Below are 26064 nucleotides of genomic sequence, written 5' to 3'. Positions count from 1 at the left end.
CATGAATCTTGGTACTCTGCAAAAGTAGCCAGATTTAATACAATAATTTATCTGTGAGTTTATTTCTTTAGTGATCTTGTTCTTTTAACTTTGCTTCAAAATAAAATAAATTCCATGACCACAACCTCAGATCTGCTCCAACTGGGATTACCCCCCTCTGATCTCACCACCACAAGGCTTTTCTACCACCAGCTGCCTGGTTGGGAAGGATCCTGATAGCTTTTAATAGTTTTATATTGTTTCTTGGTTGTGAGGTTTTTAAAAAACAGCAGCAGCAACAACAACATAAGTTGATGTTTATTGTGAACTGCCGTGGGAGGATCTGTTTCCTATAAGGCAGGATGTGAAAGAAAGAAAGAAAGAAAGAAAGAAAGAAAGAAAGAAAGAGGAAACCTCAAATGTTGATTCTGAGATTGGTGAATATAATTCTTCCTAGTGATAGAATTAAGTCCTCACCAAGATTTATTAGGAATTTTCTTGAATTCAACATTGAATTGTTAACTATCTGGAGGAGCAAAACTATCAAGGTAATAATTTTCTCCATAATCTTATTTCTCTCACATGAAATCCTAATCTCTGACATGAAATGTGGCTGCAAGTATGAGCTGATCAATCCACCATTTGAGACCTGCATAAAAATTCTGTCTTCATCCATTTGCAACATCAAACATTTGATGGCAGCACCCGCAATCCTATACAAATCACGGAGGAGTAAGTCTCCTTCAACTCAGTGGAGCTTACTTCTGAGTAGACATGTCTAGGCCTGTGCTGCAAATCTCATTTGTTGTTATATCTATTACTGTGTAGTGACAATACTTTGGAATCACAAAGTTTCATTTGAAATTAGAGACCTTAATGTTCAGCAAAAATAATTAGCTAATGAACAATTTATAACATGTAAACTTATACAGGTTTGTACAGTGAGAATATGAGGCAATGTAAACAGCAACTCGAAATTCCACTTAAATTGTAAGAAATTTGAGCCAGGGTCCAGTAACTCTTACATGCATGTGCTAGAATGTGATTTTTTAAAAATAACAAATTATCTTGTGCGATAATTTGTTAAGAGGAAATCACGTGCATGTGAAGAAATGTCACCCACGGAGCATTACAGGTACACACATGGCTTGGCGGGGGGGGGAGGCTGAAAAGAAGAGGCAGGATGGCAAAATATATTTCTTGCATAACAGTGAGCCTAGAAAGAAATACATTTTTTAAAAAGCAACACAAGTTTTAGCTAAGTAGGGATGTCAAAAATCCTCAATTCCAAATGTCATTTCAAAGTGTTTTTGATTCAGGAGCACTGTCAATTCAAGGCCACTTTCTACATAAAGTTTGTTTCTTCACAGAAGTGGATCTCCTGATAATTGACAATTATGTTCTGATACATAAGTAGGCACATTTCCCCTTCAATTACAGCATTCTTGTCAGCAGATGGTATGGGGTGGGAGGTAGCTGTTCCCTGTGAACTATTATTATTACTATTCCCACCACAAAGAAGAACCTGATGAGAATGTACTGTGGTTAATGAATTCACACAGGTCCATTTGGTGCTATCAGTATGAAATTTTGCAAGATTCAGTAGTAATTTGGAAACATGGACAAACACTCCACACAGGAATAGGCTGGGGGGGGGGGGTTCCAAGGCTCTCTAGTGCTATAAATACCCTCCTTCTGGAAAGCACTTGCCTCTCTTTCCTAGATAGGCTGTCCTGCAAACTGATTGTGTGGGTAAATGATAACCAAGCACTGTGGACGAAGTTCCATGCTTCATACAAGTGAAAGTATTATTATAAGCTTTCTCTGAACACAAGCATCTGGTTTTCACTGTCATTGAGGCTTGAAAGACATGTGCTTTTCCTAAGACACCTGATGTTATAGTAAGTCCCTTTCTATATTCTTCTGCTTTTATAATTTTTCACTGGCTTCATTCGTACATAGCCAAGAGGAGGAGGAAATATGTGAAAACCTGTGGAGCAGGGATTTAGAACAGCTGCAAGGCAGAAGGAAGGGGACTTGAGGGTGCGTCCTATAACCGCCATGTCCATTAAGCACAGGTATGACTCAGCTGCCTATCAAGGTCCCTTGGCCAACACCACCCAAGCACCTGATAGCCAGGTGGTTTGCTGGGTGTTTGGGTATCGCTGCTTCGCCCTGCCTTGTCCTCACCTCTTCCCAAGGCCAACCGAGCCAGGGATGCCATCTGTGCAACTGAGTTCCCCATGGGAAAAGACATCAGATATGAGGCCAGAGGGTATCATTTGGGGGGAAACAGCCTCATGCGCCAAACTGGGAGGTTCCCTGCCCTGACATATGTGGAAGGATTTGTTTGTTTGTTTTTAAACCAGCCTCATAAACCTCACTTGAAGCTAGTAGAACATAGAAAACAAGGAGGATACTCAGAGGGAGATGTTTGGGATGAATACGTGTGAGCACATTTTTCTGTTTGTTAAGTTTAAGCGTGGGAAATTGTTTCTTCTTGGAAATTACTACAGCAGTGTGGCAACACAACAAGCTGTTTTGCTATTATATTGTGTGAATGGGGAAAGAAGCAGGAAGCAGATCATTGGTTAGACTACAGGGCTGATAATAATCAGGGATGGCTTTATAGCCTCCTACAGAAACTGCTGATAATGCTCCAAGTTTAGCTTTTTATACATTCAGACCCCAGCGCAGTCCCTCTGGCAATGGGATCATGTACTTCTTCCCAAGAGTCATTCTACACATGATGCAGAATAAGCGGAGGGGAAGGGTGGGTGGGTTTCAAACTAACCCCTCTTGCATTCAATGAATGCCACCACACATAGGCAAAACACACCCAGCAGTGACAACCCAGCATCAAGCATTAGTGAGAAAGGGTCTCTATGCATGTACAGCTGGGAATCCTGATTTTCCAGTTGAATGTGCAGTTCTCATTAACATGGAACACTCAATCTTTAAAGGGCATGTCCAGTAAATGCTTTCACACTATTCCACCATGCGCTCTGTGAAGGCCACTCCTATGGTGGGCAGGGGTGGTAGAATTCTGGCCTGTACCACTTGGAGATGAGGGAGATTTTGGACATTTCCCCATACAAAATTCTCCTTCCACATAGGAAACTAGCATACTGGAGAGAAAGGTTCAGCATCACTTTCTGTCTAAGGTGTTAAGACCCAAAGTGTATTCTATCTGTATTTTTCCACTCAGCAAAGAGGACCTGGGAGCAATTTAGATGACAAAAACTGTTCAGAGGGAAAAAAGGTTGGCTATTCTCTTCCCCAGTGCCACTGTTTGGACCCAATCCTCCTTGGCCTGCTACTACACACAACCAGCAGAAAATGTATGTTAGAAGAGCCCTTCATAAATCTCTCTTAAACATGTAAGGTAAAGGTAAAGGGACCCCTGGCCATTAGGTCCAGTTGTGACCGACTCTGTGGTTGCGACGTACAGCTTCCGGGTCATGACTAAGCTGCTTCTGGCGAACCAGAGCAGCGCATGGAAACGCCGTTTACCTTCCCGCCAGAGCGGTACCTATTTATCTACTTGCACTTTGACGTGCTTTCGAACTGCTAGGTTGGCAGGAGCAGGGACTGAGCAACGGGAGCTCACCCCGTTGCGGGGATTCGAAATGCCGACCTTCTGATCGGCAAGTCCTAGGCTCTGTGGTTTAACCCACAGCGCCACCCGTGTCCCTTCTTAAACATGTAGTTTGGCCTTAAATCCAGTATATGCAGTGAATTGTGTATTTTTTTAAGGCTAAATATACCCTCTACTTGAAATTGGAAGTGGTACAGCCCAGAAACCTACCACCTCAGGGTTTTACTTTATTTTGTGTCATGTTCAGAACAGCTGTTGGGGAACTCATCTAAACCTAGCGCTAGTGTTGGTGAAATAGGACCGAGCTGCTATGGGCCTTACATTTCAACATATGCCTCCCTCAGAGATGGGGATCCTTTGGTCCTCCAGATGTTGTTGAACTACAACTTCCATAATCCCTGGCCACTGGCCATCTTCAGTGGGAATTGTAGTTCAGCAACATCGGGAAAGTCAAAGATTCCTCCTGACCTACCTAGCTCTATCATTTTAAATTGATTCCTTCCAAACGAACAAGGAAATATAATGGGGTGAGGCAGAGGGGAAAATAAAAGCAGACTTTTCCATGTTTATTTTTTCAGAGCCAGGGTAGCTTTGTAGAATTGCTGCAACTTCCTAATTTCTTTCACACCAACCTTTTCCTTACTGGAATGTTTGTCCACTGCTCCCACTATACAAGCTGATGGTTTTCCAGAATGACACGATCAATTTTTCAGTTTACATCCAAACATAATGCAGCACAGAAGTGAAAAGTGACAAAGACCAGTCTCTGCAGCCGACTAATGTCACCTGAGGTAGACGTGTTTCCCACTAAGGCGAATGGGGAAAGTGCTGCAATAAACCCATGCAGATTATTTAGGATTCAATTCCTTTAGTGTAATTTTAGGTATTATGTTTGGCCCAATTTGTGCCAGAACAAGGAACAGAACAGCTGATTTTTAAAAGCATCCCACTGAAGCTATCAAAATACAATATGAAGGACTGTCAGCAGCTCGTAATGGTATCTGGTTAACAAATGAATGGTTGAGTCCATACCCTTTAATTCTAATCCAAGGTGCTCTGCCAGTGCAGAAAGAGAACAGAGAAGGAAAGGAGAAAAGAGAAACAGGTTGGTAGGAGAGATTACCAAATATTTATACATCAGCTTTCAAAATCACAAGAGAAGCATCAGAGCATACAGAACTGTCACCACCAGTTTACTTTTAAAACATTCCATATAAAAGAATGCCTAGATAGATCTGCAATGGTAATTAATAAGGGCTTTTTCAAAAGCAAGCAAGTCTATTGGCACCTGGAATTTGATTTTAGAATAGGCATTTATCACATATACTTTTATTTAAGTATAGGTGTATTCTTGCTAAAGAGATCTTTCCTTCTCACTATTGTTGCAACATTGAGGTAGTAGATTTGCACATGTATACAACCCTTTTTTACTGCCATATATGACAATATATAGCAGTAACAATACAATCCTATGCATGTCTACTCAAAAGTAAGTCCCATTGAGTTCAATGTGACTTCCGCTCAGGTAAGCATGTACAGGACTGCAGCTTAAATGGACAACTTCTGAAGGACTGAAGCATAACAGGACATACCGTTACATTTGCAATGAAATGAAATTTATGCAAGACATTTTCAGCTGAATCTTAAATGCATTTACTTCAAAGTAAGTCCTCTTGAAATCAATTTACTTCCAAGTGAATGTGGTTAAGATCAAGCTGTAAGGCATTTTCCACAGTCTGCACTAAATTAAGAAATCATTTATGAACACCAAGAATCATTAAAGAAATAGTGTTATCTCTTATAAACATTAATGGTTTGGGATAGCAGTTTGCATTATCCACACAACAGGAGAAATTAAAAAGGGCAATTAATTATGCCCAGAAATATAATTATTGCCGAAAGGAAAGAATAAAAAGTATAGTCTAATATTATTTGTGCATAATAACTCAACCTATACAGAAAATGGAGAAAGGAAAAGAAAGTAGAGGATATGAAAGTACAGATTCAATGTTCCTGACTAGGGATGGAAGAATCTATCAATCTCAGTTCTCTCAATTTTTCATTTTTTCAGTCTTAAATTCATATTTCCACATTTCTGCTGCAATTTGTGATTTTCTTTTAGGTTTGAAAATTCTTCAGCATTTTAGTGCAACACAGCATTTTAGTCCAACACATTTTAACATGCAGTTTTGACTAATGTACAAATTTTTGCAAGCAATTTTATCTAACTTGATGGACCTTTTGTATGTTATTTTCACAAATATAACGTTTATGTGCACTTTGTTCACAAATACGTGTACATATTTGTGAATGTTGTTTGGTTGGAGAACTACATGGCATATTTCATATAAATGAGAATTTTGATGGATGGCTGTGTTTCAGTTCCTACGATGTTTTGGAAAGGGCAAATTTGATAAACACTTTAAAAGCAAACTGAATCCATTTTATTCCCCATCCTATTCCTGACTGAAGGCTTGTTTTTTAAAATTTAAATTCTGTTAGTGGCCAATAAGACTGCATTGACTCCCCAGCACACAGGAGACATAAAAGTCATACACAGTAATTTCAGCTGATTAGCAAATCCAATAATCACAGTGGGCAAACCTTTGAGTTCTCCAGAACTCTTCTTCAGTTTGAATGTTAAGGAAAACCTGGGGCAAGGGGACAGAGAGAGTAAATGCTGGCCATTTTGTTGAAGCCCCAAGGTTTACACTTGGTAATCATATCAATTAAGATGGGGCCACCACAAGCAAGCTCCTGCCTTTGGGTAAGCTAAAATCTCAGCAGCATCTTGAGCATCAGCCATCTCCCTTCAGGCTTCTACAGATTGTGACCCAGGCTATTTGCATAAAACTCCTGGGATGCTTATTGATATCTGATGTTTTCCTCTTCTTTTTGGCTGATCAGGGTCTTTTAACCATTCCATGTCTTCTCTGACAACTGGCCATAGGGAACTTCCCAAGTTTTAAAGTGCAGGGAGATGAAGAATGATGTATTTTTTAAAACAACCTTAAAAGCAAACACAAAAGTCTAAGTATCAAACCAGAAGTGATAGTGATGTTAAGCAAATATTTGAGTCCCATACTAGGGATTCTCTTTCTTTTAAAAATTAACAACAGTCATGGGGTTGGGTGGGTAATGGAGGAATAATGATTTGAACTATTGGCATGTGCAGGAGTGGTTAACGGTTCCAGGCTTCCTCAAACTCTGCCCTCCAGATGTTTTTGGCCTACAATTCCCATGATCCCTAGCTAGCAGGACCAGTGGTCAGGGATGATAGGAACTGTAGTCTCAAAACATCTGGAGGGCTGAGTTTGAGGAAGCCTAGACCCTCTTCACAAAATTGCTGCTGTTTGGGGTTTTTTTAAAAGAGAAAAAGAATCCCAATTCAAGAAGGTTTGACCCTAACTCAAAGTTTGAAAAACATGGTCTGAGGATACATTCAGACTGCAGAAAAACCAAACAAGTGAGTTACACAATTCTTCAATAGGGAGCCAATACCACAAGGCCCTGGGATACAGCCTGAGGAAAGAGGAAACCTCTCTAGTAGGGCATCCTCATAGGAAGACCATCACAGCTCCACCCCTGTCTGGAACATTTCCATTATAATGACATTATAATGACATACACTGGAAACTTCAGAGGATCCTTTAGAGCCTAGAGTTCCTTGGAGGCAGGGACCTTTTTATTTTTGCCTATGAAACAATGTACTTGGCACTTTACAAAATGGATCTGTATTAATGTATAATAATATAATAGTAATGTTATAAGAATCAGTGAGCCAGCTGCCTATGAGAAGAACGGTGTGGAAGGGAAACCCCTGACCCACCAACCAGGACACAGTCAAGATAGGGGAGGAGGGAGGGGCGGCTGCTGCTGCTACTTCATGGTGGAAGAGGGGGGGAAAGATGCTATGTGCATGTGAGAGCAAGATTACAGTGGTGCCCCGCAAGACGAATGCCTCGCAAGATGAAAAACTCGCTAGACGAAAGGGTTTTCCGTTTTTTGAGTCGTTCCGCAAGACGAATCTCCCTATGGGATTGCTTCGCAAGATGAAACGTCTTGCGAGTTCTTGTGAGTTTGTTTCCTTTTTCTTAAAGCCGCTAAGCCATTAATAGCTGCTAAGCCGTTAATAGCCGCTAAGCCACTAATAGCCGCTAAGCCGCTAATAACCGTGCTTCGCAAGACGAAAAAACCGCAAGACAAAGAGACTCGTGGAACGGATTAATTTCGTCTTGCGAGGCACCACTGTACATTACTCAAGTCATATATGTCTCCATTTCCTATCTTTAAGATTTGACATTGCTTTTGATACGCTAAATTACCGCAAAGAAATCCATATGGTGACTTGGTTCCCTTCCTCAAGTAATTTCTGCTGGTTTTTGTTTTCAGATCTCTGCCACAGATTCACTCCATTTTCCATCTACGATAAAAGCCAGCACTGCTGCAAGCTGTTCTTCCTCGGCTTTAAGACCCTCCCCTTCATTTTAACAATAACAGACTGGATGGGAAGCCTGGCACACTTCCTGGCCTATTCGACAACTCTGAAGTCAATACTAAAAGAGGGATCATACAGGACTAATAATAAAATGGCCTACCACATATAGGTTTGATGTGAAAATTACTCAGGCAATGTGTGTGAAATGCTTTCAACAAATTACAGCTATTACTGAAGTTAAATTTTGTCACCTTCCTTCAGAGGGCTTACATAATTCTGTGAATTTCTTTTTTCAAAATATAAATAAATTATGGAATCAACCCCTCCTCAGATTAAAAGAAAATTTAATCTGCTAACAAATTCACCCATACGCTGGAAAGTTGTCTGTGCCACATAACTATTCAATGCATTGTACAAACTCAGTTATTCTGCTCACTAAAAACTTATCCTTCACATTATCTTCTTTTCTCAGCCCCAGTCATCTTTCCTAGCACTTAACAGATGAGACTCATGTGGAAGACCTCCGTTCTCAGGGCCCAGTTACCCAGGAACATCTTGCTATTTGTATAGGAGCTTCACTCATGAAGAGTAAGGTGTTTGCTTTTGCGTGCTCAGGCCCAGATACCTCCCCCCTAAATAAAGACACATTTGACTCAAATTTTAGTTTTGGTTTTGGCAGAATTTAGGCCACAACTTTATTGATTACAGAAAGTGAGTGGTTGCATAAGGCTCTGGTTCAACTAGCTCCCTGTACTCTTGCAAGCAGCGCTGACCCAGGGCACCAGCATAGGTCAGCCTAGGGTGAACACCTGGGTAGGCAAGAAGCCAGGAACAGACTATGTTCACCCTCCAGATGCTCCCCTGGGTTGACCAAACCAGTTGAGTCTCTGGATTCCTTTAACAGAATACCCTTCACATAGGGATGGCGAGACCGTTCTCCCATCCCTATCACCTGATAGAGTGTCTATCCACAACCTTACAAGTTGTGATGATTTGCTACGCGGCAGGTGAAACCCAAATGGCAACAGCCAATCAGCCAAGTGGGGAAAATTCCTGATGTGCCCCTGTCCCAATGACAGACGACACACGACGGCATAGCAAGGTCAATCGCAAAAAATGCCCTAAAAGTAGGGAGAGGTGGGCTGGTGTTCCAAATGCACAAGCTGAAAAAGGAAACTCTGGGTCACGTGTATGGATATATATAGGTCCCTTGATCCGTTTGGTCTGCGCTCCATTGGCCAGATTAAACCCAACATCAAGGGACCTACCAATCAGGTCTTGTGGCTATCTGATCTTACACACCTACAACACAGAAGGTCGGTCTCCAGGTCTCACCGCAACACGTGCCCTCTTTGAGGGAGGACATGATCTACCTGAAGATAACTACCACTTCCCCTGCTGCTTAGCTGATCGCTGCCCAATTTGCCTACAAACACACTGGAGGGGAACTGGTTAGACCAGCAGTGGGAAAATCATTTACAGATTCTATTGGCTTCTTTGGAGATTTTGCTGCTGGAGATAATTTCTAGTCTGCTCTTGCTGTTTTCTGATTAAATATGCTTTAAAGGTATGGAGGCTTGTCATTTGCTTCTTATGTCCTTATTTGACTTTAAACTCTGAATCTATCAAGGTTTGGGCCCTACCTCTATGGGTTAGATAATTTCTTAGGAATGTCTTCTTGTATTTTATATTGTTAACTGATCTTTCCAACAAAGAGCCCTATTTTTAATCTACTGTACTAATTGGTCTCTGTATTTGACACCTTTTAACCTAACAAACACACTGCAGTGCTAGAGAAACAGCTGTTTGGGGGCTTAATATGAGAAACTGAGGCAACCATAAGGAAATTGTGATTTTTGAATTTTAACAAGGAAGCATTTGGAGGTACATGGCTGGAATGCAAAAGCCCTCTTTTGAGCCCAGGTTTCCCACAATATGATTTTAAAGAACCCACCACCCTCTCTAGACTATGCATGCCTAAAGATAGCATCTTCTGGCTCTTCTTTGCACTATGTGGGCCATGATAAAAATAAAGGCTTGGTCACTGTTACACAGAAGATATGCAATAGCTAAATGCATACCCTCCAACATTTCTCTGATGAAAACAAGGGTGTCCTAAAATGAACTGTTTTATGGAATGCAGTCCTAGCCTTCTCCAGGTAGGTGTGTAAACTAGTCAGATTGTGGTCTAAGGAAACTCAAATATGGCCCTCCTTTTCTTCATAAGATTCTCCACCCCCAAGTCTATTAAACCTACCTGAGGCCTCTGGCCTCATTATAGTCTATGTTAACTGATATGTGAAGGAAAGAGGCTTTTTATTTTACCTGCTTGCTCCTTTTATTTCGTTCTGATTTACATTTCTACTGAACACTTCTAGAAAGATGTTGCACTAGATCACCTCTTAAAAATATTTTGAAGTAACTGTTAACTAATGCTTTCCTTGAGCTACAGTTCCGTAAACCGAGGCTTCGTGTTGAAACAAAGATTGCAAAGCAGTTTCATAAAACAATCATTAAATGAAATGGTTGTCCAAGGTTTAGAGAACAATCAAGGTTCATTCTTGCCCCCCTTCAAGTAATATTTTGGATTTATGTTTCCTCTCACATAATCCACAAATTTTATTTTCCTGCATCCTGTATAATATTAGAAAACCTCTAACAGTGTTCTGGAAATTGCTGTATGAAAGAAACTGCCATGGAAATGTTACTTTTACCGTTGCTCCTGCATTTCAGCAAACTCCTCTTTAGCTTTGCATTACAAAACAAATAAATAAATGGAATGCTACTCCTGTCTGTAACTTGAAAGGGGACAAAGTCTTAATCCCCGCCCCTCAGTTTCACTCACAACTGAGAGTCTAAGTTTTTTCTGGTGAGGGCAATTGTTCATTTACCGTATTTTTTGCTCTATAAGACGCACCAGACCACAAGACGCACCTAGTTTTTGGAGGAGGACAACAAGAAAAAAAATATTCTGAATCCCAGAAGCCAGAACAGCAAGAGGGATCGCTGTGCAGCGAAAGCAGCAATCCCTCTTGCTGTTCTAGCTTCTGGGATCATAGAATCATAGAATCATAGAGTTGGAAGAGACCACCAGGGCCATCGAGTCCAACCCCCTGCCAAGCAGGAAACACCATCAGAGCTGCTCAGCCTGCATTCGCTCCATAAGACGCACATACATTTCCCCTTACTTTTTAGGAGGGAAAAAGTGAGTCTTATAGAGCAAAAAATACGGTAAATAGGGCTCCCTCTCATTTAGGGATCTTTCATTTTCCTCTTATAAAAAGTTGATTTTTCCAAAGCTTCCGCTTTTCCTTCTGGGCTGGCCAAGTAAGAGAAAAATTATTCTCCTGATTTTTCATTTAAAACCTTCCCAGTCTCCCCGGACTGAGATTGTGCACAGTGTTAGACCCTGGATCCATCAGGTTTGTCTGCCGTGACTGGCATTAGCAGGGCCCCCAGGGTTTCCAGAGGGGAGGGTTTCCCAGCCCTACCTAGGAATGCCAAAGACTGGACCTGGAACCTTCTCCATGCAAAGCAGATGCTCCCCCATTGAGCTAAACTGCCGCGGAATTTAGGAAAAAATAGTCCTGCATATGACTACTGTACCAACTAAACATGCATATGTTTAGACTCGTGTTTACTTGCACGAGTGGAAGTATTCTGTTGGAACTTTAAAACTATTGTATTGGGTTTTGTGTTTGTTTTGTTTTAGTTTATAGTTTACAAAACCTCGTAAGGCTCAGATTATTGAATACTCTTTATGACAGAGTGTAGGACTTATATGGCCGGAATTCCTATCCTAAGCTCTTAAAAGCAAGAGCATCACTGTTCTTAAGCATCATTTGTTCAAAGAAGGTTGCATTGCAATGAAATTAGCCATGTATGCAGAAAATATCATTTATTTAAACATTTATATCCCCCCAATTCACTAAAAACCACTAGTAGTGAAAATGGGGGGAGGGCAGAGGCCACATCCTGAAACCCGATACCAATATTCCAAAGTGCACTTCCTCGTGTAGAAGTCAATACACAAGCTTGTGCAGCAGGCACTATGCTCACCAGCCATCCTCCCTTTATAGCCATTGCTACCCTTCCACTTAGTCCTCATTTTACCATGCAAGGCACATTGTGATAGGCTGCAGTGCCATTTAAGGCATTGAGCAGCAAATCCAGCAGAGGTGAAATTGGAAGGTCCAAAACATGCTTTTTTCAAAATTTGTTTTTGTTGTTACCTATATTTCCCAACTTTTTGGTATCAACTATAATATCAAATTTGGGTCTGAAAGCAAAGACTTCCAATTTTTTTTCAAACTTGTGTAAAAAAGCAGCCACCCACCCGTATTTCATAGTGAGCAACACTTCTGGGAAAGCAAATAACAGGATGTCCTGGTTCTGTGGATCGCTGCTCAGTGGTTACTGAGCTGCAGGGTCTCCACGCTGGCACAAGGGATTTACGCTAGCTGCCAGGCATTTGGGAACAGATGGCTCAACACAGGTGTGGCTCCAGGTTGGGTTACTAATAGTGTCATTGTCTTGATACAAAATGGCACCATATAGTCCTCAGATTGGCAAGGCTGACACATTATAGGGTCATTTGATGGCAGCAGAGAACTTTGGTTCTCTCCATGTCTTTTTAGCTGCAGTCACTTCCTCTGTTGCCATCATAGAGTGCCCTTAGAATAAAACTGGACTTGTTTTTCAAGTTCAGACTTAGGTGCAATCTTCATCTAATTGCCATATTGTTATAGCTCTGAGGACAAGAAGAGCGATCCCCTTGCATTATGCTTTGTGACATAATGAACTAATGACCTCCTTGCAGGCTGGACACTTTCAGGGCAGCTCACAGATTAACTGGACTCAGGCTATGTACGCATTAGCAGCTTAAAACGTGCTGCAGTTGCTTCCTTCCTACTGTGTTTCAAGTTGCTTTTGCATTTTGTTGTGCACATGTGAGGCGAAGTAGGGATGTATTCACTCAATTAACCTGCATTGTTTTCCCAGCCCCGGTAACTTTTCCCCAAATGACTATTCATGAAGCACACACATGCGCAACTGCTCTCACAAACACAGACACCTCAGCTGAAATGTGAAGTGAATGTGGCTTAAGTTTTGCTTTCAGATTTAAGCTGTGTTGAGACCAAATGCATCAAACAGCATTATTTCTCAACCAACTACAGGACAGCTCTACATTGTGGGTAATATCGCCTGTGCACAGATTCAGGAGCACACTGGAGCCCAGAATAAATGACAATGCGTACACAGCCTCATTCCTTGCTGCATTTAGATTTTGCCTGAACTATACATCAGTGGTGAGTTCTGTTCAGATTAGAATCAGGAGCAATAACAACTGAAGCACAAAGCAGGAAAGTGAAGGTTCCTATTCAGAAAAGAGCTGCTTTAAAGGTGTCACACAGTGTGCTATGATAAAACAGAGAAAGAGAGAAGTGGAAAGAGACATACTGGAGAAGCTGGCCATTGCGAAGTTCTGACACTGGTCCCCTGTGAATTCGTTCGGACACCTAACAAAAGAAAGAAAACCAGAAAGAGAGAGAAACAAGATAGCATGACATCCAAACAGACTGAAACGAGGCTCTTTCTGCTGCCAAATCCGCTCCCTTTCGAGATTTCTCCTCTGGTGCGCCTGGGGTTGGTCCCTTACCTGCAACCCTAAACCTTAACCCAGATCTTAACTCAAAAGAACACCCTCACTATGCCATTCTAAATCCAGCGCTGTACCCAGGAGATTATAAGTAGTATGGTGCAATTTTTTTCTTCAAACATACTTTGCTTAGGATCTGGCATGTACAATCGCAAAGGCTGTTTCTCCAAACATCTCTGTCCGAAGAATCCATTTGGACATCTGGAGGAGGAAAAGGGGACAAATCACAGAACAAGGCTGGCATCATCCTTGAGGCTAGGGTTAGAAATAAAAGTGCACAGCGATGAATTAAAAAAATGAAAGCATCTAATGTAAGGCACCTTGATCTAATCTTTGCAGTGTCAAATGGGGGCTGCCTAGCTCCTTTTCTGTGCAATTGTTCCATTCCCTCCCCGTGCTTTCTGAAGGCTTTATTCTTCTAATTTATATGCAAGCTAGAGGGCAGGTCCAGGCAGAGCTTGTCTGAAGCCCAGGGCGGGACAGCGTAAGCCTGGCAGGCCCCTGGTGGGGGAGTCCAGACAGTTCAGCCCTCCGAAGCCTGGGGCAAGTGTACCCAGCTACCCCCAGCTCTGCACAGGCCTCCTTGGGGGCAACTGGTTTCAGCCCTGAGAAAAAAAGAGAAGGCCCACTAGTCCATGCCTAGGGATCTGAATAACCCCCCATTTCTAAATGTGTTGTATTGGGGCAAGAAGTGGTGTTGTGGTGCTGTTCCCAATTTTTCATCATTCTTCCTTATGTGTGATACAGTCATGATCTCTGGGACTGTCAGTATCTTGTTCAGATTGTTTGATGCTAATTTCAACCTGTCAATATAATTAGCTGGCTATGGAAACTATAAGTAAGTGAAAATAAGTTATGCCGACTAGGAAAACAAATCTAAAGGCACCTCTTCAAAAAGACACTATCTAGCAAAACAAAAGGTCATCTTCTTTAACCCAAAGTGAGCAAATGAGGAGGAGAATGCTCTTACAACATGGTCGGAGGGGAATACCTGTGTTTTGACTATACACATCTTCTAACCACAAGGCTGCAGTCCTGTGCATTCTATCTAGGGAACTGTCCCATTGAAATTAGGAAGATTTACTTCTAAGTAAATATGCACAGGATTGCAATGCATAGCTCTGGAATAACCTAAAAGGCAATCCTTGGACAAGCACTGGAAAGGAACGAAGCTAACATCACCAGTTCACCTAGTGGGCAAAGCTGCATGTACCTGGTACTTTTAAACCCAGAATGCCCAGAAAAATCATGCTGGATTTACTTCTAAGGCTTCATCTTCACTATACATTTAAAGCAAAATCATACACTTTAAACAGTCACAGCTTCCCCCAGAGAATCCTGGGAAGTGTAGTGTGTTAAGGCTGCTGAGAGTTGTAAAGAGACCTCCTTTCCACTCACAATTCCCAGAATTCCCTGGGAAGAGGGACTGACTAATGGAATTGTAGTTCCGTGAGGGGGGAAAGGGACTGAAGTCACTTTCTATGCAATAGTTGTCATTTCTGTACTGTTTGGATGTAACAGTTCATAGCACACAGGATAATTGTTTGTCTTTCTCTGCCTTTCAGAGAGTGTTTACACTGTAGTAAGCCATCCCATATTTCTTTTTATTTAGAATAATGTACAAGCTGGCTGCTTTATTAAAGAATCCTCAAGTGGTGTACCATAGAAGAGAATAAAACAATTATCCATATAAAAATAAAAATCAGCAAAACTTTAAAACAGGTATTCATAGCTCATTTACATGTCCAAATAGACTTGCCAAAACAAAATGGGTTTTAGCAGCTGTATACAACAGCATAATGAAGGTGGGAAGGTCCAGAGGACCAAACTGAACGCTGACCTTCCTGCAGATGTAGAGTGAACATTGTATGGTGCAGTCCTTGCAAGAGTCCAAGTTTCATAGATCTGAGTGAGGCACACGCTTCAGGTAAACTGGTCCCAAGCTATTAAGGGCTTTATATGTAAGACCTTGAGCTTTGGCTCCTAGCAAATCAGCAGCCAGTGTAGATCTTTAAGCACAGATGTAATCTCCTGGCCAGGGGAGAACAAAGGCGTTGTGACACCCAGGGCGGGCGTCGCTACATAGGGCGCATGTCCGGCATCACTACATATGACGCATGCGCCGTGCGTAGCGATGCCGCACATGCGCTGTACATAGTGGTTTGCCGGTGGCGCTGCTCCGGTGCCATATGGACAGTGCTGGGATCCTTTACATGTGGCTATAGCGACAATGGAGGGATCCCACCACCGTCCGTATGGCGTTCGAGCGGCACCGGTGGCAAACCGCGCTGTACATTGCATGTGCGGCATCGCTACATACAGTGCATGCATACGACACTGCACATGCACTGTACATAGCGGTTTGCTGACTGCGCTGGGATCCTCTGCTTGCAGCTGCAGCCACGAACAGAGGATCCTCCACATGCAGCTGCAGCGGCGCGATGGCTGCTCACGCCGCCGCAGCGGGACAAGCCCCCATGGGGTGCCTTCTTGTCACCCCCCCAGACATGGCACCCGGGGCGAAGCACACACACACACACACACACACACACACACACACCGCCCCCTGTTGCAGCACCACTGCTCCTGGCCAGATCTTACTCCTGTCAGTAATCGAGCTACAGCATTCTGCAGAAACTGCAGCTTCCGTACCGACCACAAGAGATGCCCCACACATAGTGCATCATAATAATTCAATCTTGAAATTGCCAGTGCTTGAACTACTGTGATCAAGCCATCCCATCAGAAGAACAGTCACTGCTTCTGCACTTCTAGTGGAAGGTGTCCCTAACAACAGAGTTGGATCCAGGAGCGATGCCCAATTACACAGCTGCTCCTTCAGAGGAATACAACCCCATCCAGGGCAGGCAGCTGGCCTATATCTGAGGCACGGTAACCACTCACCCTCAGAGGCTCTGCCTTGCCAACTTATTTTCCCTCATGCAACCCACCACTGTATCTGGGCATCAGTCTGGGCCTCGCATGGACTTTCCTGATTCAGATGCTGCTCCCTCATATTGTTTTCCCCAGGTTCATATTGGCAGAGTCAACTCCAATCAGTGACAAACAAACTCTAGCTATGAATTTATTTCCACCTGGAGAAATCAAGCTCTAGTCCCCATTAGCACAATCTGGGGAAGAAGCAGCAATTGGGGAAGCAATTATTTTATAAAGGCATTGGCCTCACATTTAGAAAAACATCTCTGCAAACTTTTCCTTCATCAAGTGAGGAATTATGTTGTTAGCCATTATGCTTTTGGTCCAAATTAATTTCTCCTTTCTTAAACCAATTAATATATAAAGTCAAATATTGCTGAAGATTCCTGAATATTTTTCTCATATTCCCATTTGTTTTGATCATTTGTGTACAAACTAGTTTTTTAAAGGTTATTATTTAGATTGTATAGGAAATACAGAAGTCTCTGATCTGCATAATACAGAATCTGGGCAAAAGATAACCTGGAAGGAGCAAAACAATATTTTTTATTTAATAGCATGCAAAATTTAGTGCATATTCAAGTTCTAGTCACAAACCATTCTGGCAGAGAATCCCTGTGCTGTCACTCCAGTGAAACAATAGAATTTGGCTTTGAAAAACTGATCTTTGATTACTGTTATAAGGAAGGAGGTTCTCTTATATTATTCTAGCTCTAAGAAATCTCAAATGCACGTTAAGGGCTCCCTGAACTAAATTAACAGCTTCATTTTCAAGATATGAAGTTCATCTTGCATCCCTAGACAAAGCAACTGTGATAGTATGTGAGAAATGGGAAGTGAGAACCTATTCACCAGAATCAGTGCAGACATATAATCCCAGATGTTATATACCTGCAGTCCATTCCCCAATGTACTGGCGACTGATCAGAGCAATTTGGAGAGCAAGACCAAGGGAGAAAAGGGTGCTGTAAAGCCAACAGTTGAAACTTGACTAGACACATGATCAGGAGGACAAGACTCTTGAGGATCAGAGGAATCACAAGATTTTTTACTCATCCCTCCTTCAGACTCTTCTTAAAAAATCCACATCTTCTTTGAAGCACTTGGTTTACTGCCTCAGTCCTCATCCTCCAGTGAAACAAAGCCAAAACAGATATCACTTGCTCATGTGCATCTCATTTATTCACTTCTTCCATTTCTCACTATTCTTGGTCGTTTGGTTATCCTTGCTTCTCACTCACCCCCCCAAACATTTGTTTTTCCTATAAGCCCCTTGGGACACAACCTCTCTTTCCATACCCTCCAACATCCCACTGAGAAAAATCAGGACGCTTGTTTTTTGGTCCCGAAGTCTTGTGGGAGACAGGTGAATCATGCGAGCGTGTGGAACCTAAAAATGAGCATCTTTTGGTCTGGCACTGGTGCAAGCCAGCTGACTCACCCCAGAGAGCAGGACCAAAAAACAAGACATTCCGGGTTCCTATCAGAAGCTGGGACGGCTTCCTTATTCCAGGATGGTTGCAGAGTGTGTCTTTTTCTCTTCCCTTTGCTTTTTTCCCTTTGTTGTTGTTCTGTAAATTATCTACAGTAATTTTGCCCTGTTTCTGATTATGGTTGTATCAGATCCTGATTGGGGGAATCAGATTATGAAATAATGCTGCGTCTGCATTGCTACAACTGAGTGCCTTTGTTTTTAATTCCTTGGCTGTTCTGTCTCTTTAGGGGAAATCCAGACAAGAGACATATATGGAACCTGCTAGGAGACATTTGAAAACTGAAATTATTTTTGTTCAAAAAAAGTTAATGAAATTAATTTTGAATTTTGTTTTAGAAGGAAGTTTGATGGCAATTTTACTTTAAGAGTATCCCAGGTCGTTCAAAATCCAAGATGTTGCCTGTGGCCTACAAGGAAATCCATGGCAACATGATTTGAGGCTATTGACAACTCATCAGTGACACCCCCACCCCCAGGCAGCCAACTGCTCCATAGAGGCCAATTAGCATAACGGAAGGTGGGCATTCAGGTAGTTGGTAAGTCTAATTAACAACAACAACAACAATAAAGATACTTGGATGGATGGAATGTTAGTTTTTATAAAGCCAGTCATGTTTTATGCCTTTCCCACAAATCTATTTGTGGAGCAATATTATTCCTTAATTTTAGAGAAATAGCAAATGGAATATTTGGGTGTTTCCAAGTTTCTTTCTCCAACTGGTGGGGAGTTTGAGTTTTAGAAAGCCACTTAGGCTGCAATCTTATACCCACTTACCTTGGAGTAAGCCCCATTGAACCCAGTGGGACCAACAGTTAGAGTAGGCATGTATACAATTGCATTGGTAGCTTACTTTGGGTAATACAGCAATAGAGACTTATGGTATTTTTGTAACAGTTGTCTATTTTATGTAAGTTAAGCAGCTAACAGGCAGGGAGCTCAACCCCAAAGCAGTCTCAGCCTCTAAGGAACAGCAACTATCCCCAAACTCTATCTTCTACGATCCAGTTCCAAACCTTCTAATATTTCATTTCTCTTACATCATAAACGGAAAATATTGAATTTATTATTTTTCAGGATTTTTCCAAATTTTATAATAGATACTATAGCAATAGCTATGGACAGGAAGCAAGAAAGGGAAGGATGTAGTAGGGGGATGGGTAAGGAAAGAGATCAACATTCATTCCTCAAACAGTGGCCAAGAACCGTCCCTGAAAGATGAGCTACAGTTATTCAGTGAAAGCCAACCATGTCCATTCAGTGTCACAGAACTCTTATCTTTCTTCATATATTCTTGTCTCAGGGAGAAAGCCAGCTCCATACCTCAATCCTATCTTGTATTTCAGGTGCCCAGTTAGTATGAAGAAAGCTACTTTGCCATCAGTCAGCACGTCTGCCACAATTGTTTCACCAAACAGCTGATACACATTGGAAGAAAGTCAAATGTATTTCAGCAAGAAGTCTGTTTGGCTAAAATATCCTGTCAGAATTTCTCTCTTTTGGTGATCTCTGCTAAAAATCCATGGGTATATGGAGTAAAATTGTGATAAATATTATTCTGTTTTAAATTTTAGGCCAGAAATATGGGTTCTGGAGGACAGGGATAGAAGTATCCTCCCCCACAATGCTGATTGTGAAAATATTCTCCTTTTCTTCCAGTCCTAGTCAGTGTCTTGTTTTCTACCAGATACTTTTGCTTTGACATCACTTATCCCTTCTGATTATACAACCTTCCTGGATCACATGGTGAATCCCAGCCAATCAGGAATCATGCGATGATTAGGGTGACATCACAACACAGTCAGCTTCATGATGATATCACCAAAAACAAAAAGTCAAAGTGAGGACAATATCTTCTGATTTATGATTCTTGATTCCTGATTTATTCAGCGTTCCCAACAAAACTGGGATCATTCAGTGAATGCTGCTGCATCTTCCCATTTCACTGCAGGCAGCGAAACAGACTACGGCAGGGGTCAGCAACCCGCGGCTCCAGAGCCACATGTGGCTCTTTTACACCTTTGCTGCGGCTCCGGGGCGGATACTAGTGAGGGGAGGAGGCGCATTGTGCGCCCCGACACTCCCCACTGTGGCGGGCGCTGTACTGGCTGTGACGTCGCATGGGGGCGGTGCGTGCATTAGTCACGCACCGTCCCGACGTCACCTTCTCGCCCGCCCGCCCGTTACATTGTAAGGGGCATGTACGCTGGTCACTGCATTGAAAGGGGGCATGTACGCTGGTCACTGTTTTGAAGGGGAGTGAAGAACACACACCAAAAAAAATGTAACTTGTTAATTTAATGTTTATTTCTATGAGGAGGAGTAATTCTGAGGGGTCAAACAAAGAAATAATAAAAAAGTGACAAAAAAGTTATTTTTATAATGACGAGTTTTGTGGCTCCCAGTTTTTTTTTCTTCGGAAACGGGCCCAAGTGGCTCTTTTTGTCTTAAAGGTTGCAGACCCCTGGATTAGGCCACTCCTACTAGGTAATAATGTCTATAAATCCGAAATAAGTTGAGAGAGAGGGAGAGAGAGCGCAAGAAAATGTAATGTTAATGAAAAGGCCAAGGGTGGGAAATTGGATCTGGCTAGTGAGCTGGACCTTCTCTGCTTAGCCTTAGCACATCTACAGAAAATTCTTCCTAAAATGGGGACACTGAGTCACACTACTTGCAGAGCAAGTGTCTGTATTTAGCTTGAGTAAATCTGAGTTATAGCTCTTCCTGCCATGAGATGAACATTGTGGCAAAGAATTTAGCAATTTGCAAAGATTGGTTAGTGAATGTGCCCAGAGCTGGCTTTGAAGAAATAACTTTGTTTCAGAGCAATAGGGAGAGCAAACATCACCATCTACGTTACTATGTCACCTGCCTCCTCTTCCCAAAGGACTAGGAATGGGGAGAGACCAAGGTTCAAATCTCAGCCATGAAGCTTATTTGTCCCCCAGCCTAACCTAATTCCTACAGCTTCTGTGAACATAAAATGGGGAAAGGGGAAGAACCTTGTAAGCTGCACTGAGCTCCTTGGAGGAAAGAGGAGATAAAAATGTGTAATAAAAATAATAGTAATTCCACAAGCAGGTAGTCAAATGGAGTTGAAAATGTTATCAGAGCCAAGGATAATCTTCTTCCAGAGCTGAGCTGAGCTGAGCACAACTACCTAGTACCAACTGCAAACAACAAAAAGGAACACAAAACTAAAGAGACTGAATCCCAAAATTTCTGAACTGTGTACTTAGGGAAAATCCCCAAATTACTAATTCCCAGGAAGAAATGTATCTTAAGATACAATAATAAAAATAAAATAAAATACCTAGCATTTCTTTGCCTTCTGTAAGATATATAAACGGAGTAAGAGAGCAGGATTCCAAAAATAGACATCTGATTAAAAATGCAGTAGTGTTACAAGTTTTCTCTCTCCTGCACACACTACACACGTTCATTTCTGGTCCCCAAAATATTTTGTTCTACCTTATTTTGTTTTACTACTTCAGCCCAGTCCTCATGCAAAGAGCCTTTCCCACATACACCAGCACAGAAATTAATCCAGCTTCCTTCAGTTTCTCTCTCTGTCCCAACTGAAGCAAACACAAACACCTTTTGACTGGATCACAAATGAGCACAGTCTCCCCAAATTGAGAGGAACCCCAAAAGACTCTCTCTCAGACAAGCCAGGAAGCAAACAGGAGGATGATAGAACAGTGATGCAGTTAGTAGGGTTGCCATATTTCAGTAAGTGAAAAGTTGTTGAGCTTTCTGAACTGTTTTTTAGGAGTATTGGCAAAAACGACACTGCTGACATGGCTTGCCATACGTCCGGATTTTACCAGACATTTTTGCCAATTTCTGCCTGGACACTGCTTCCGGTTATGCCCAGGAAATTCCAGACGCATGGCAACCCTAGGTACCTGCCTATTTTTCTTCCTCTCTCCTCCAGCAACTGCTCAGACCCTTCTCCCTCTTCTCCCTCCAAACCAATAGGCAAGGAAGGACTGTGCAGGCTTAGTTTTTCAAGGTGGTGAGGAAGCTATAGCAAGCTGACTAGTCTACTAAATATTTGCACCTGTTTAGAATCATAGAATTGTAGTGTTGGAAGGGACGACAAGGGTCTTCTAGTCCAACCCCTGCAAAGCAGGAATCTTTTGGCCAGCACAGGGTTCAAAGCCACAACCCTGAGATTAAGAGTCTCACACTCTACCAATTTAGCTATACCTCATGATAGCACCAGCTCCGCCACAAAGCGATGGTTTTCAGGTCTATACAGGCACCCAGTTCCGTAGTTTGCATGGGCTGAAATACGCAGCCAGTTGTGGCATCTAGATTTTGCACACTGTAATTACATTATATATATATATATATATATATATATATATATATATATATATACACACATACTTAAAGCTGGCAGAACCGCCTACAACTGCATCGGCACTGCTTCATGGTAGTGAGATGGCTTAGATAACCAAAAGTATTTCTTGACATGTTGAAAAGGCATGTGGAATTGTCTTGTCTGCTATGGAAATGGAGGATGCCACAAACATGAATGGAGGCAAAGTTTGGAGGTGACCATCCCAGTAACTGAGGGAAAACTGTCCATCCCGGTACAACAAGCAGAAACAACCATCCTGATTAATGTCCTGCCAAAGGATTGCAACCTGTCAGCTTTCCAGGTGGCTCACAGGGCAATTCTATGCATGTTTGCTTGGAAGTACAGTCACACTGTATTCTGTGAGGCTTATACCTGGGAAAGTGTGCATAGGATTCCAACCGCAATCTCCACAGTCCTTTCTCTCAACAATCCTTCTCTTCAGAATACCCATGATGTTGGTTGTGTATTATAGACCCATTACCATTGGAAACTAGCAATGAAAAAAACATTCCTTTCCTGTGATAAGGTCTATATTAGGCAACCTTTAGAAGCCACACAAAATTCCCAGTTTTCAATTCCTACTTGCCTTATAGCAAGTAGTCATTTATAGGCAAATACTGTATCTATAATTTCTTCTCACAGAGCCCTCCAAATTATGCGATTTTCACTCTCTGCAACCAGAAAATGAAGCTCTGCTTTTACTAAATGATTATTTATTTCACTTTGGACCACTAGAAATGGAAAAGTATGAAATGCATTCCTTTTTGCTGACTGATGGCATCTTTGGCATAATGGTAGACACTGGCCTATTACCGGTAACATCCAGGCTTTTTACCCTGGAAGAGATGACAGTGGAGGTGTTGGGGCAGAATTCCAGGGCCCCACGCGGCAGGAGGGCCCCCAAACCCAGTAGGGCTTGCTTATCCCATTTTAAAGTAAATATACCCATCTAAAGGGGGGTTGCTGGGTTAAAGCAATTAAGTTCACACTCTAAAATTCCCAAACTGCACCACGAAATATTGATTCTAAATTGTGAAGAAAAGTGGAATGGGTGATCCTTCCCTGCAACTGGAAGAAACTGGAAGACAGCAGTCAAAATAAAAAAATTAAAAAATTAAAAATTGTCCAGTAGCACCTTATACACCAACTAAGTTTGTTCTGCTATAAGCATGCACACGAAAGCTTATACCAGAACAAACTTAGTTGGTCTAAAAGGTGCTATTGGACAATTTTTTAATTTTATTTTATTTCAACTGCGTCAGACCAACACGGCTACCTACCTGAATCTGGAAGACAGCAGACAGAGAAAGAAGGGAGTGGGGAGAGAAAGAGAGAGATGCTGCTTTTACATCCAGCCTAGGTGCACTTTTGTTATAGTGCTGATGGTGCATAAGACACTGAGGATAATGGGGGAAATGGCCTGGCGCCACAGACACAGCCTTTAGCTAAGCCTGCTCCTCTTCTTAGTCATTGCCAAGGGACCATCAGGCAATGTCACACCTTGTCCTCTTGCACAGAGCACTTACCCTCTTGGATTCCAAAGGTTATTTTGTGTAGGAAAAAAAGATATCTGTTCACTTACCTGCAGGACAGCTGATTTATGCCTTCAATGTAGTAGCACACGCCACCGTTGACGCAATAGGACTTGACTGTTTCATTGCATTGTCTAGTGTGTCCAGGCCCAGAGGAGAGAGTTGTAGTGACTGGGGGAAGAAAAAACACACACATTAAATGCTCGTTTTGCCATTTGTACTTCTTGGGCTAAGTTGCTGTGAGAATGAAATGTTTTAAAAGAGCCACCCATGGCCTGTGGCCACACAGTTATTACTTTATTTGTTATGGAGATTTCTACTCCACCTTTAAACCAACCAATAACACAGTTCAAACATACAAACAGAAGATGAAAACCAGCAAAATCTAAAAGAGCAGAATAAAATAATATGGCATGGTTGAGGTTAAAAGTGGTCCCATATAATGTACTCTCTGGCAGGCAATAAGCCATAAAAGACTTAAAGGTGACTGAGGAAAAATGATGGTCTGTATATTTCAATATACACTGAACATAAATAAGATGATGGAAGTCGCCAAAGGAAGTAGGTTAAAGAATGCATGGCAAAGCTAAAACCAGGCAATGTGCTTAACACAGAGATCTGTGGTAAAATCCAGCCTCACCAAAACTACTAAGGTGCAGTTAAGACAGTAAAAGGAGCTTAGAAAGGCAAATAGTTTTTCCTACCCCCCAGCCTGTGACCCAAAGCACACTTGCTAAGGGAAAACATCAATTGGATTTACTTCTGAGTAAGCAGCTTTACTTCCAATGCTAGGAAAGATTTAAAATGTAAGGCCTGCCGGGAGTGTTTGTGTGAGGGGTGAACAATTCCAAGGCAGCTTCTTTGCTCTTCTCTCTCTCTGTGTGTGTCTTATGGTTCTCTTTTGTAGGCCATCTTGAAAATCTAAATTAATAAAATTATTTTTATTTTTTAAAAATGAGATGAATAAAACTGGGCAGGAGCGCTGATGAAAAACTAACACCCGTCCACTTTTCTCACAGACTTCTTAATACAGTGGTACCTCGGGTTAAGTACTTAATTCGTTCCGGAGGTCTGTTCTTAACCTGAAACTGTTCTTAACCTGAAGCACCACTTTAGCTAAAGGGGCCTCCCGCTGCTGCCGCGCCGCCGGAGCACGATTTCTGTTCTCATCCTGAAGCAAAGTTCTTAACCCGAGGTAATATTTCTGGGTTAGCAGAGTCTGTAACCTGAAGCGTATGTAACCTGAGGCATATGTAACCCAAGGTACCACTGTATTATAATTATTAGGCTCCATTCTCTGATGCTGTCTCCGTTCCAAATCACACTTACTAGGGAGTAAGCCTCATTTGGATCTCAGCTGGAGATCCTTCACCAAAGGATTAGGCTGGATCTCCAAATGTATGGCAGAGCTATTAAATCTTATATGTACTGCAAGGAAGTGTCCTGGACTCAAATCTTTGCTAATTATCTCAAACAGCATGAAGTATAACTGAACAAGCTGAGAGGCTTGCTCTTAAGATTGTATTCATCTTAAAGATCTCATAATATATATCCACACGGAGTGTGTGCTCAAAGGGGGCTGCAGAAAAGGGGAGAGAGCAATACTGGACTTGTGCATGCTGGTGCCGCCACAGCTAGATCTCGGACTCATAGAATCATGGAACTGTAAAGTTGGAAGGGACCCAAGGATCATCTAGTCCGACCCCCTGCAAGGCAGGAATCCTGTCCACAGCTGTCCCTGGGTAGACTCAAACTATCAACCTTCTGGTTAACAGTCAGACGTACTAACCCACCACACCCCAGGATAAGGGCTGGGGGTCATGAGGTCTGAGAAAAGTTTTATGCCCTCATGAAAAGGATGATGGCGCTTGGCCCACAACATAAGTTCAACTTATATAATCACTGTATAGCCCAAAATGTTTTGGAATTTCACTAGCGCAAAATGTAAATATAAATCTTCCTTTCTTATTTGCTTGTGACTTCTTTTCACTATGAAAAGCATGTCTTGCTGGAACAAGAGCCCCTCCCCTCAGTTTCCTGTTTCATAACTGATTCAGGC

General features: G+C 42.0%; 1 protein-coding gene across 4 annotated transcripts in view; it reads right to left on the bottom strand.

The window, feature by feature from the left end:
- NRG2 (neuregulin 2) overlaps positions 1 to 26064 on the bottom strand; it is a 133383-nt gene that overhangs the window by 16192 nt on the left and 91127 nt on the right. For 2 of the 4 annotated variants that reach the window (XM_028738263.2, XM_077933525.1), the window contains exons 4-6: positions 24056 to 24176; positions 13476 to 13534; positions 4610 to 4633 (exon numbers count right to left, since the gene is read on the bottom strand). In XM_028738263.2, coding sequence (XP_028594096.2) covers positions 4610 to 4633; positions 13476 to 13534; positions 24056 to 24176 — 204 coding nt within the window. Of the gene's footprint in view, positions 1 to 4609; positions 4634 to 13475; positions 13535 to 13798; positions 13876 to 24055; positions 24177 to 26064 lie in introns of all 4 variants that reach the window. The other 2 variants (XM_028738264.2, XM_028738265.2) reach the window with 2 other exon arrangements.

This window comes from Podarcis muralis, chromosome 8 (assembly GCF_964188315.1).
Source record: "Podarcis muralis chromosome 8, rPodMur119.hap1.1, whole genome shotgun sequence".
In the NCBI taxonomy this organism is placed as follows: Eukaryota; Metazoa; Chordata; class Lepidosauria; order Squamata; family Lacertidae; genus Podarcis; species Podarcis muralis.
This window is presented reverse-complemented; position numbering and strand designations above follow the sequence as displayed.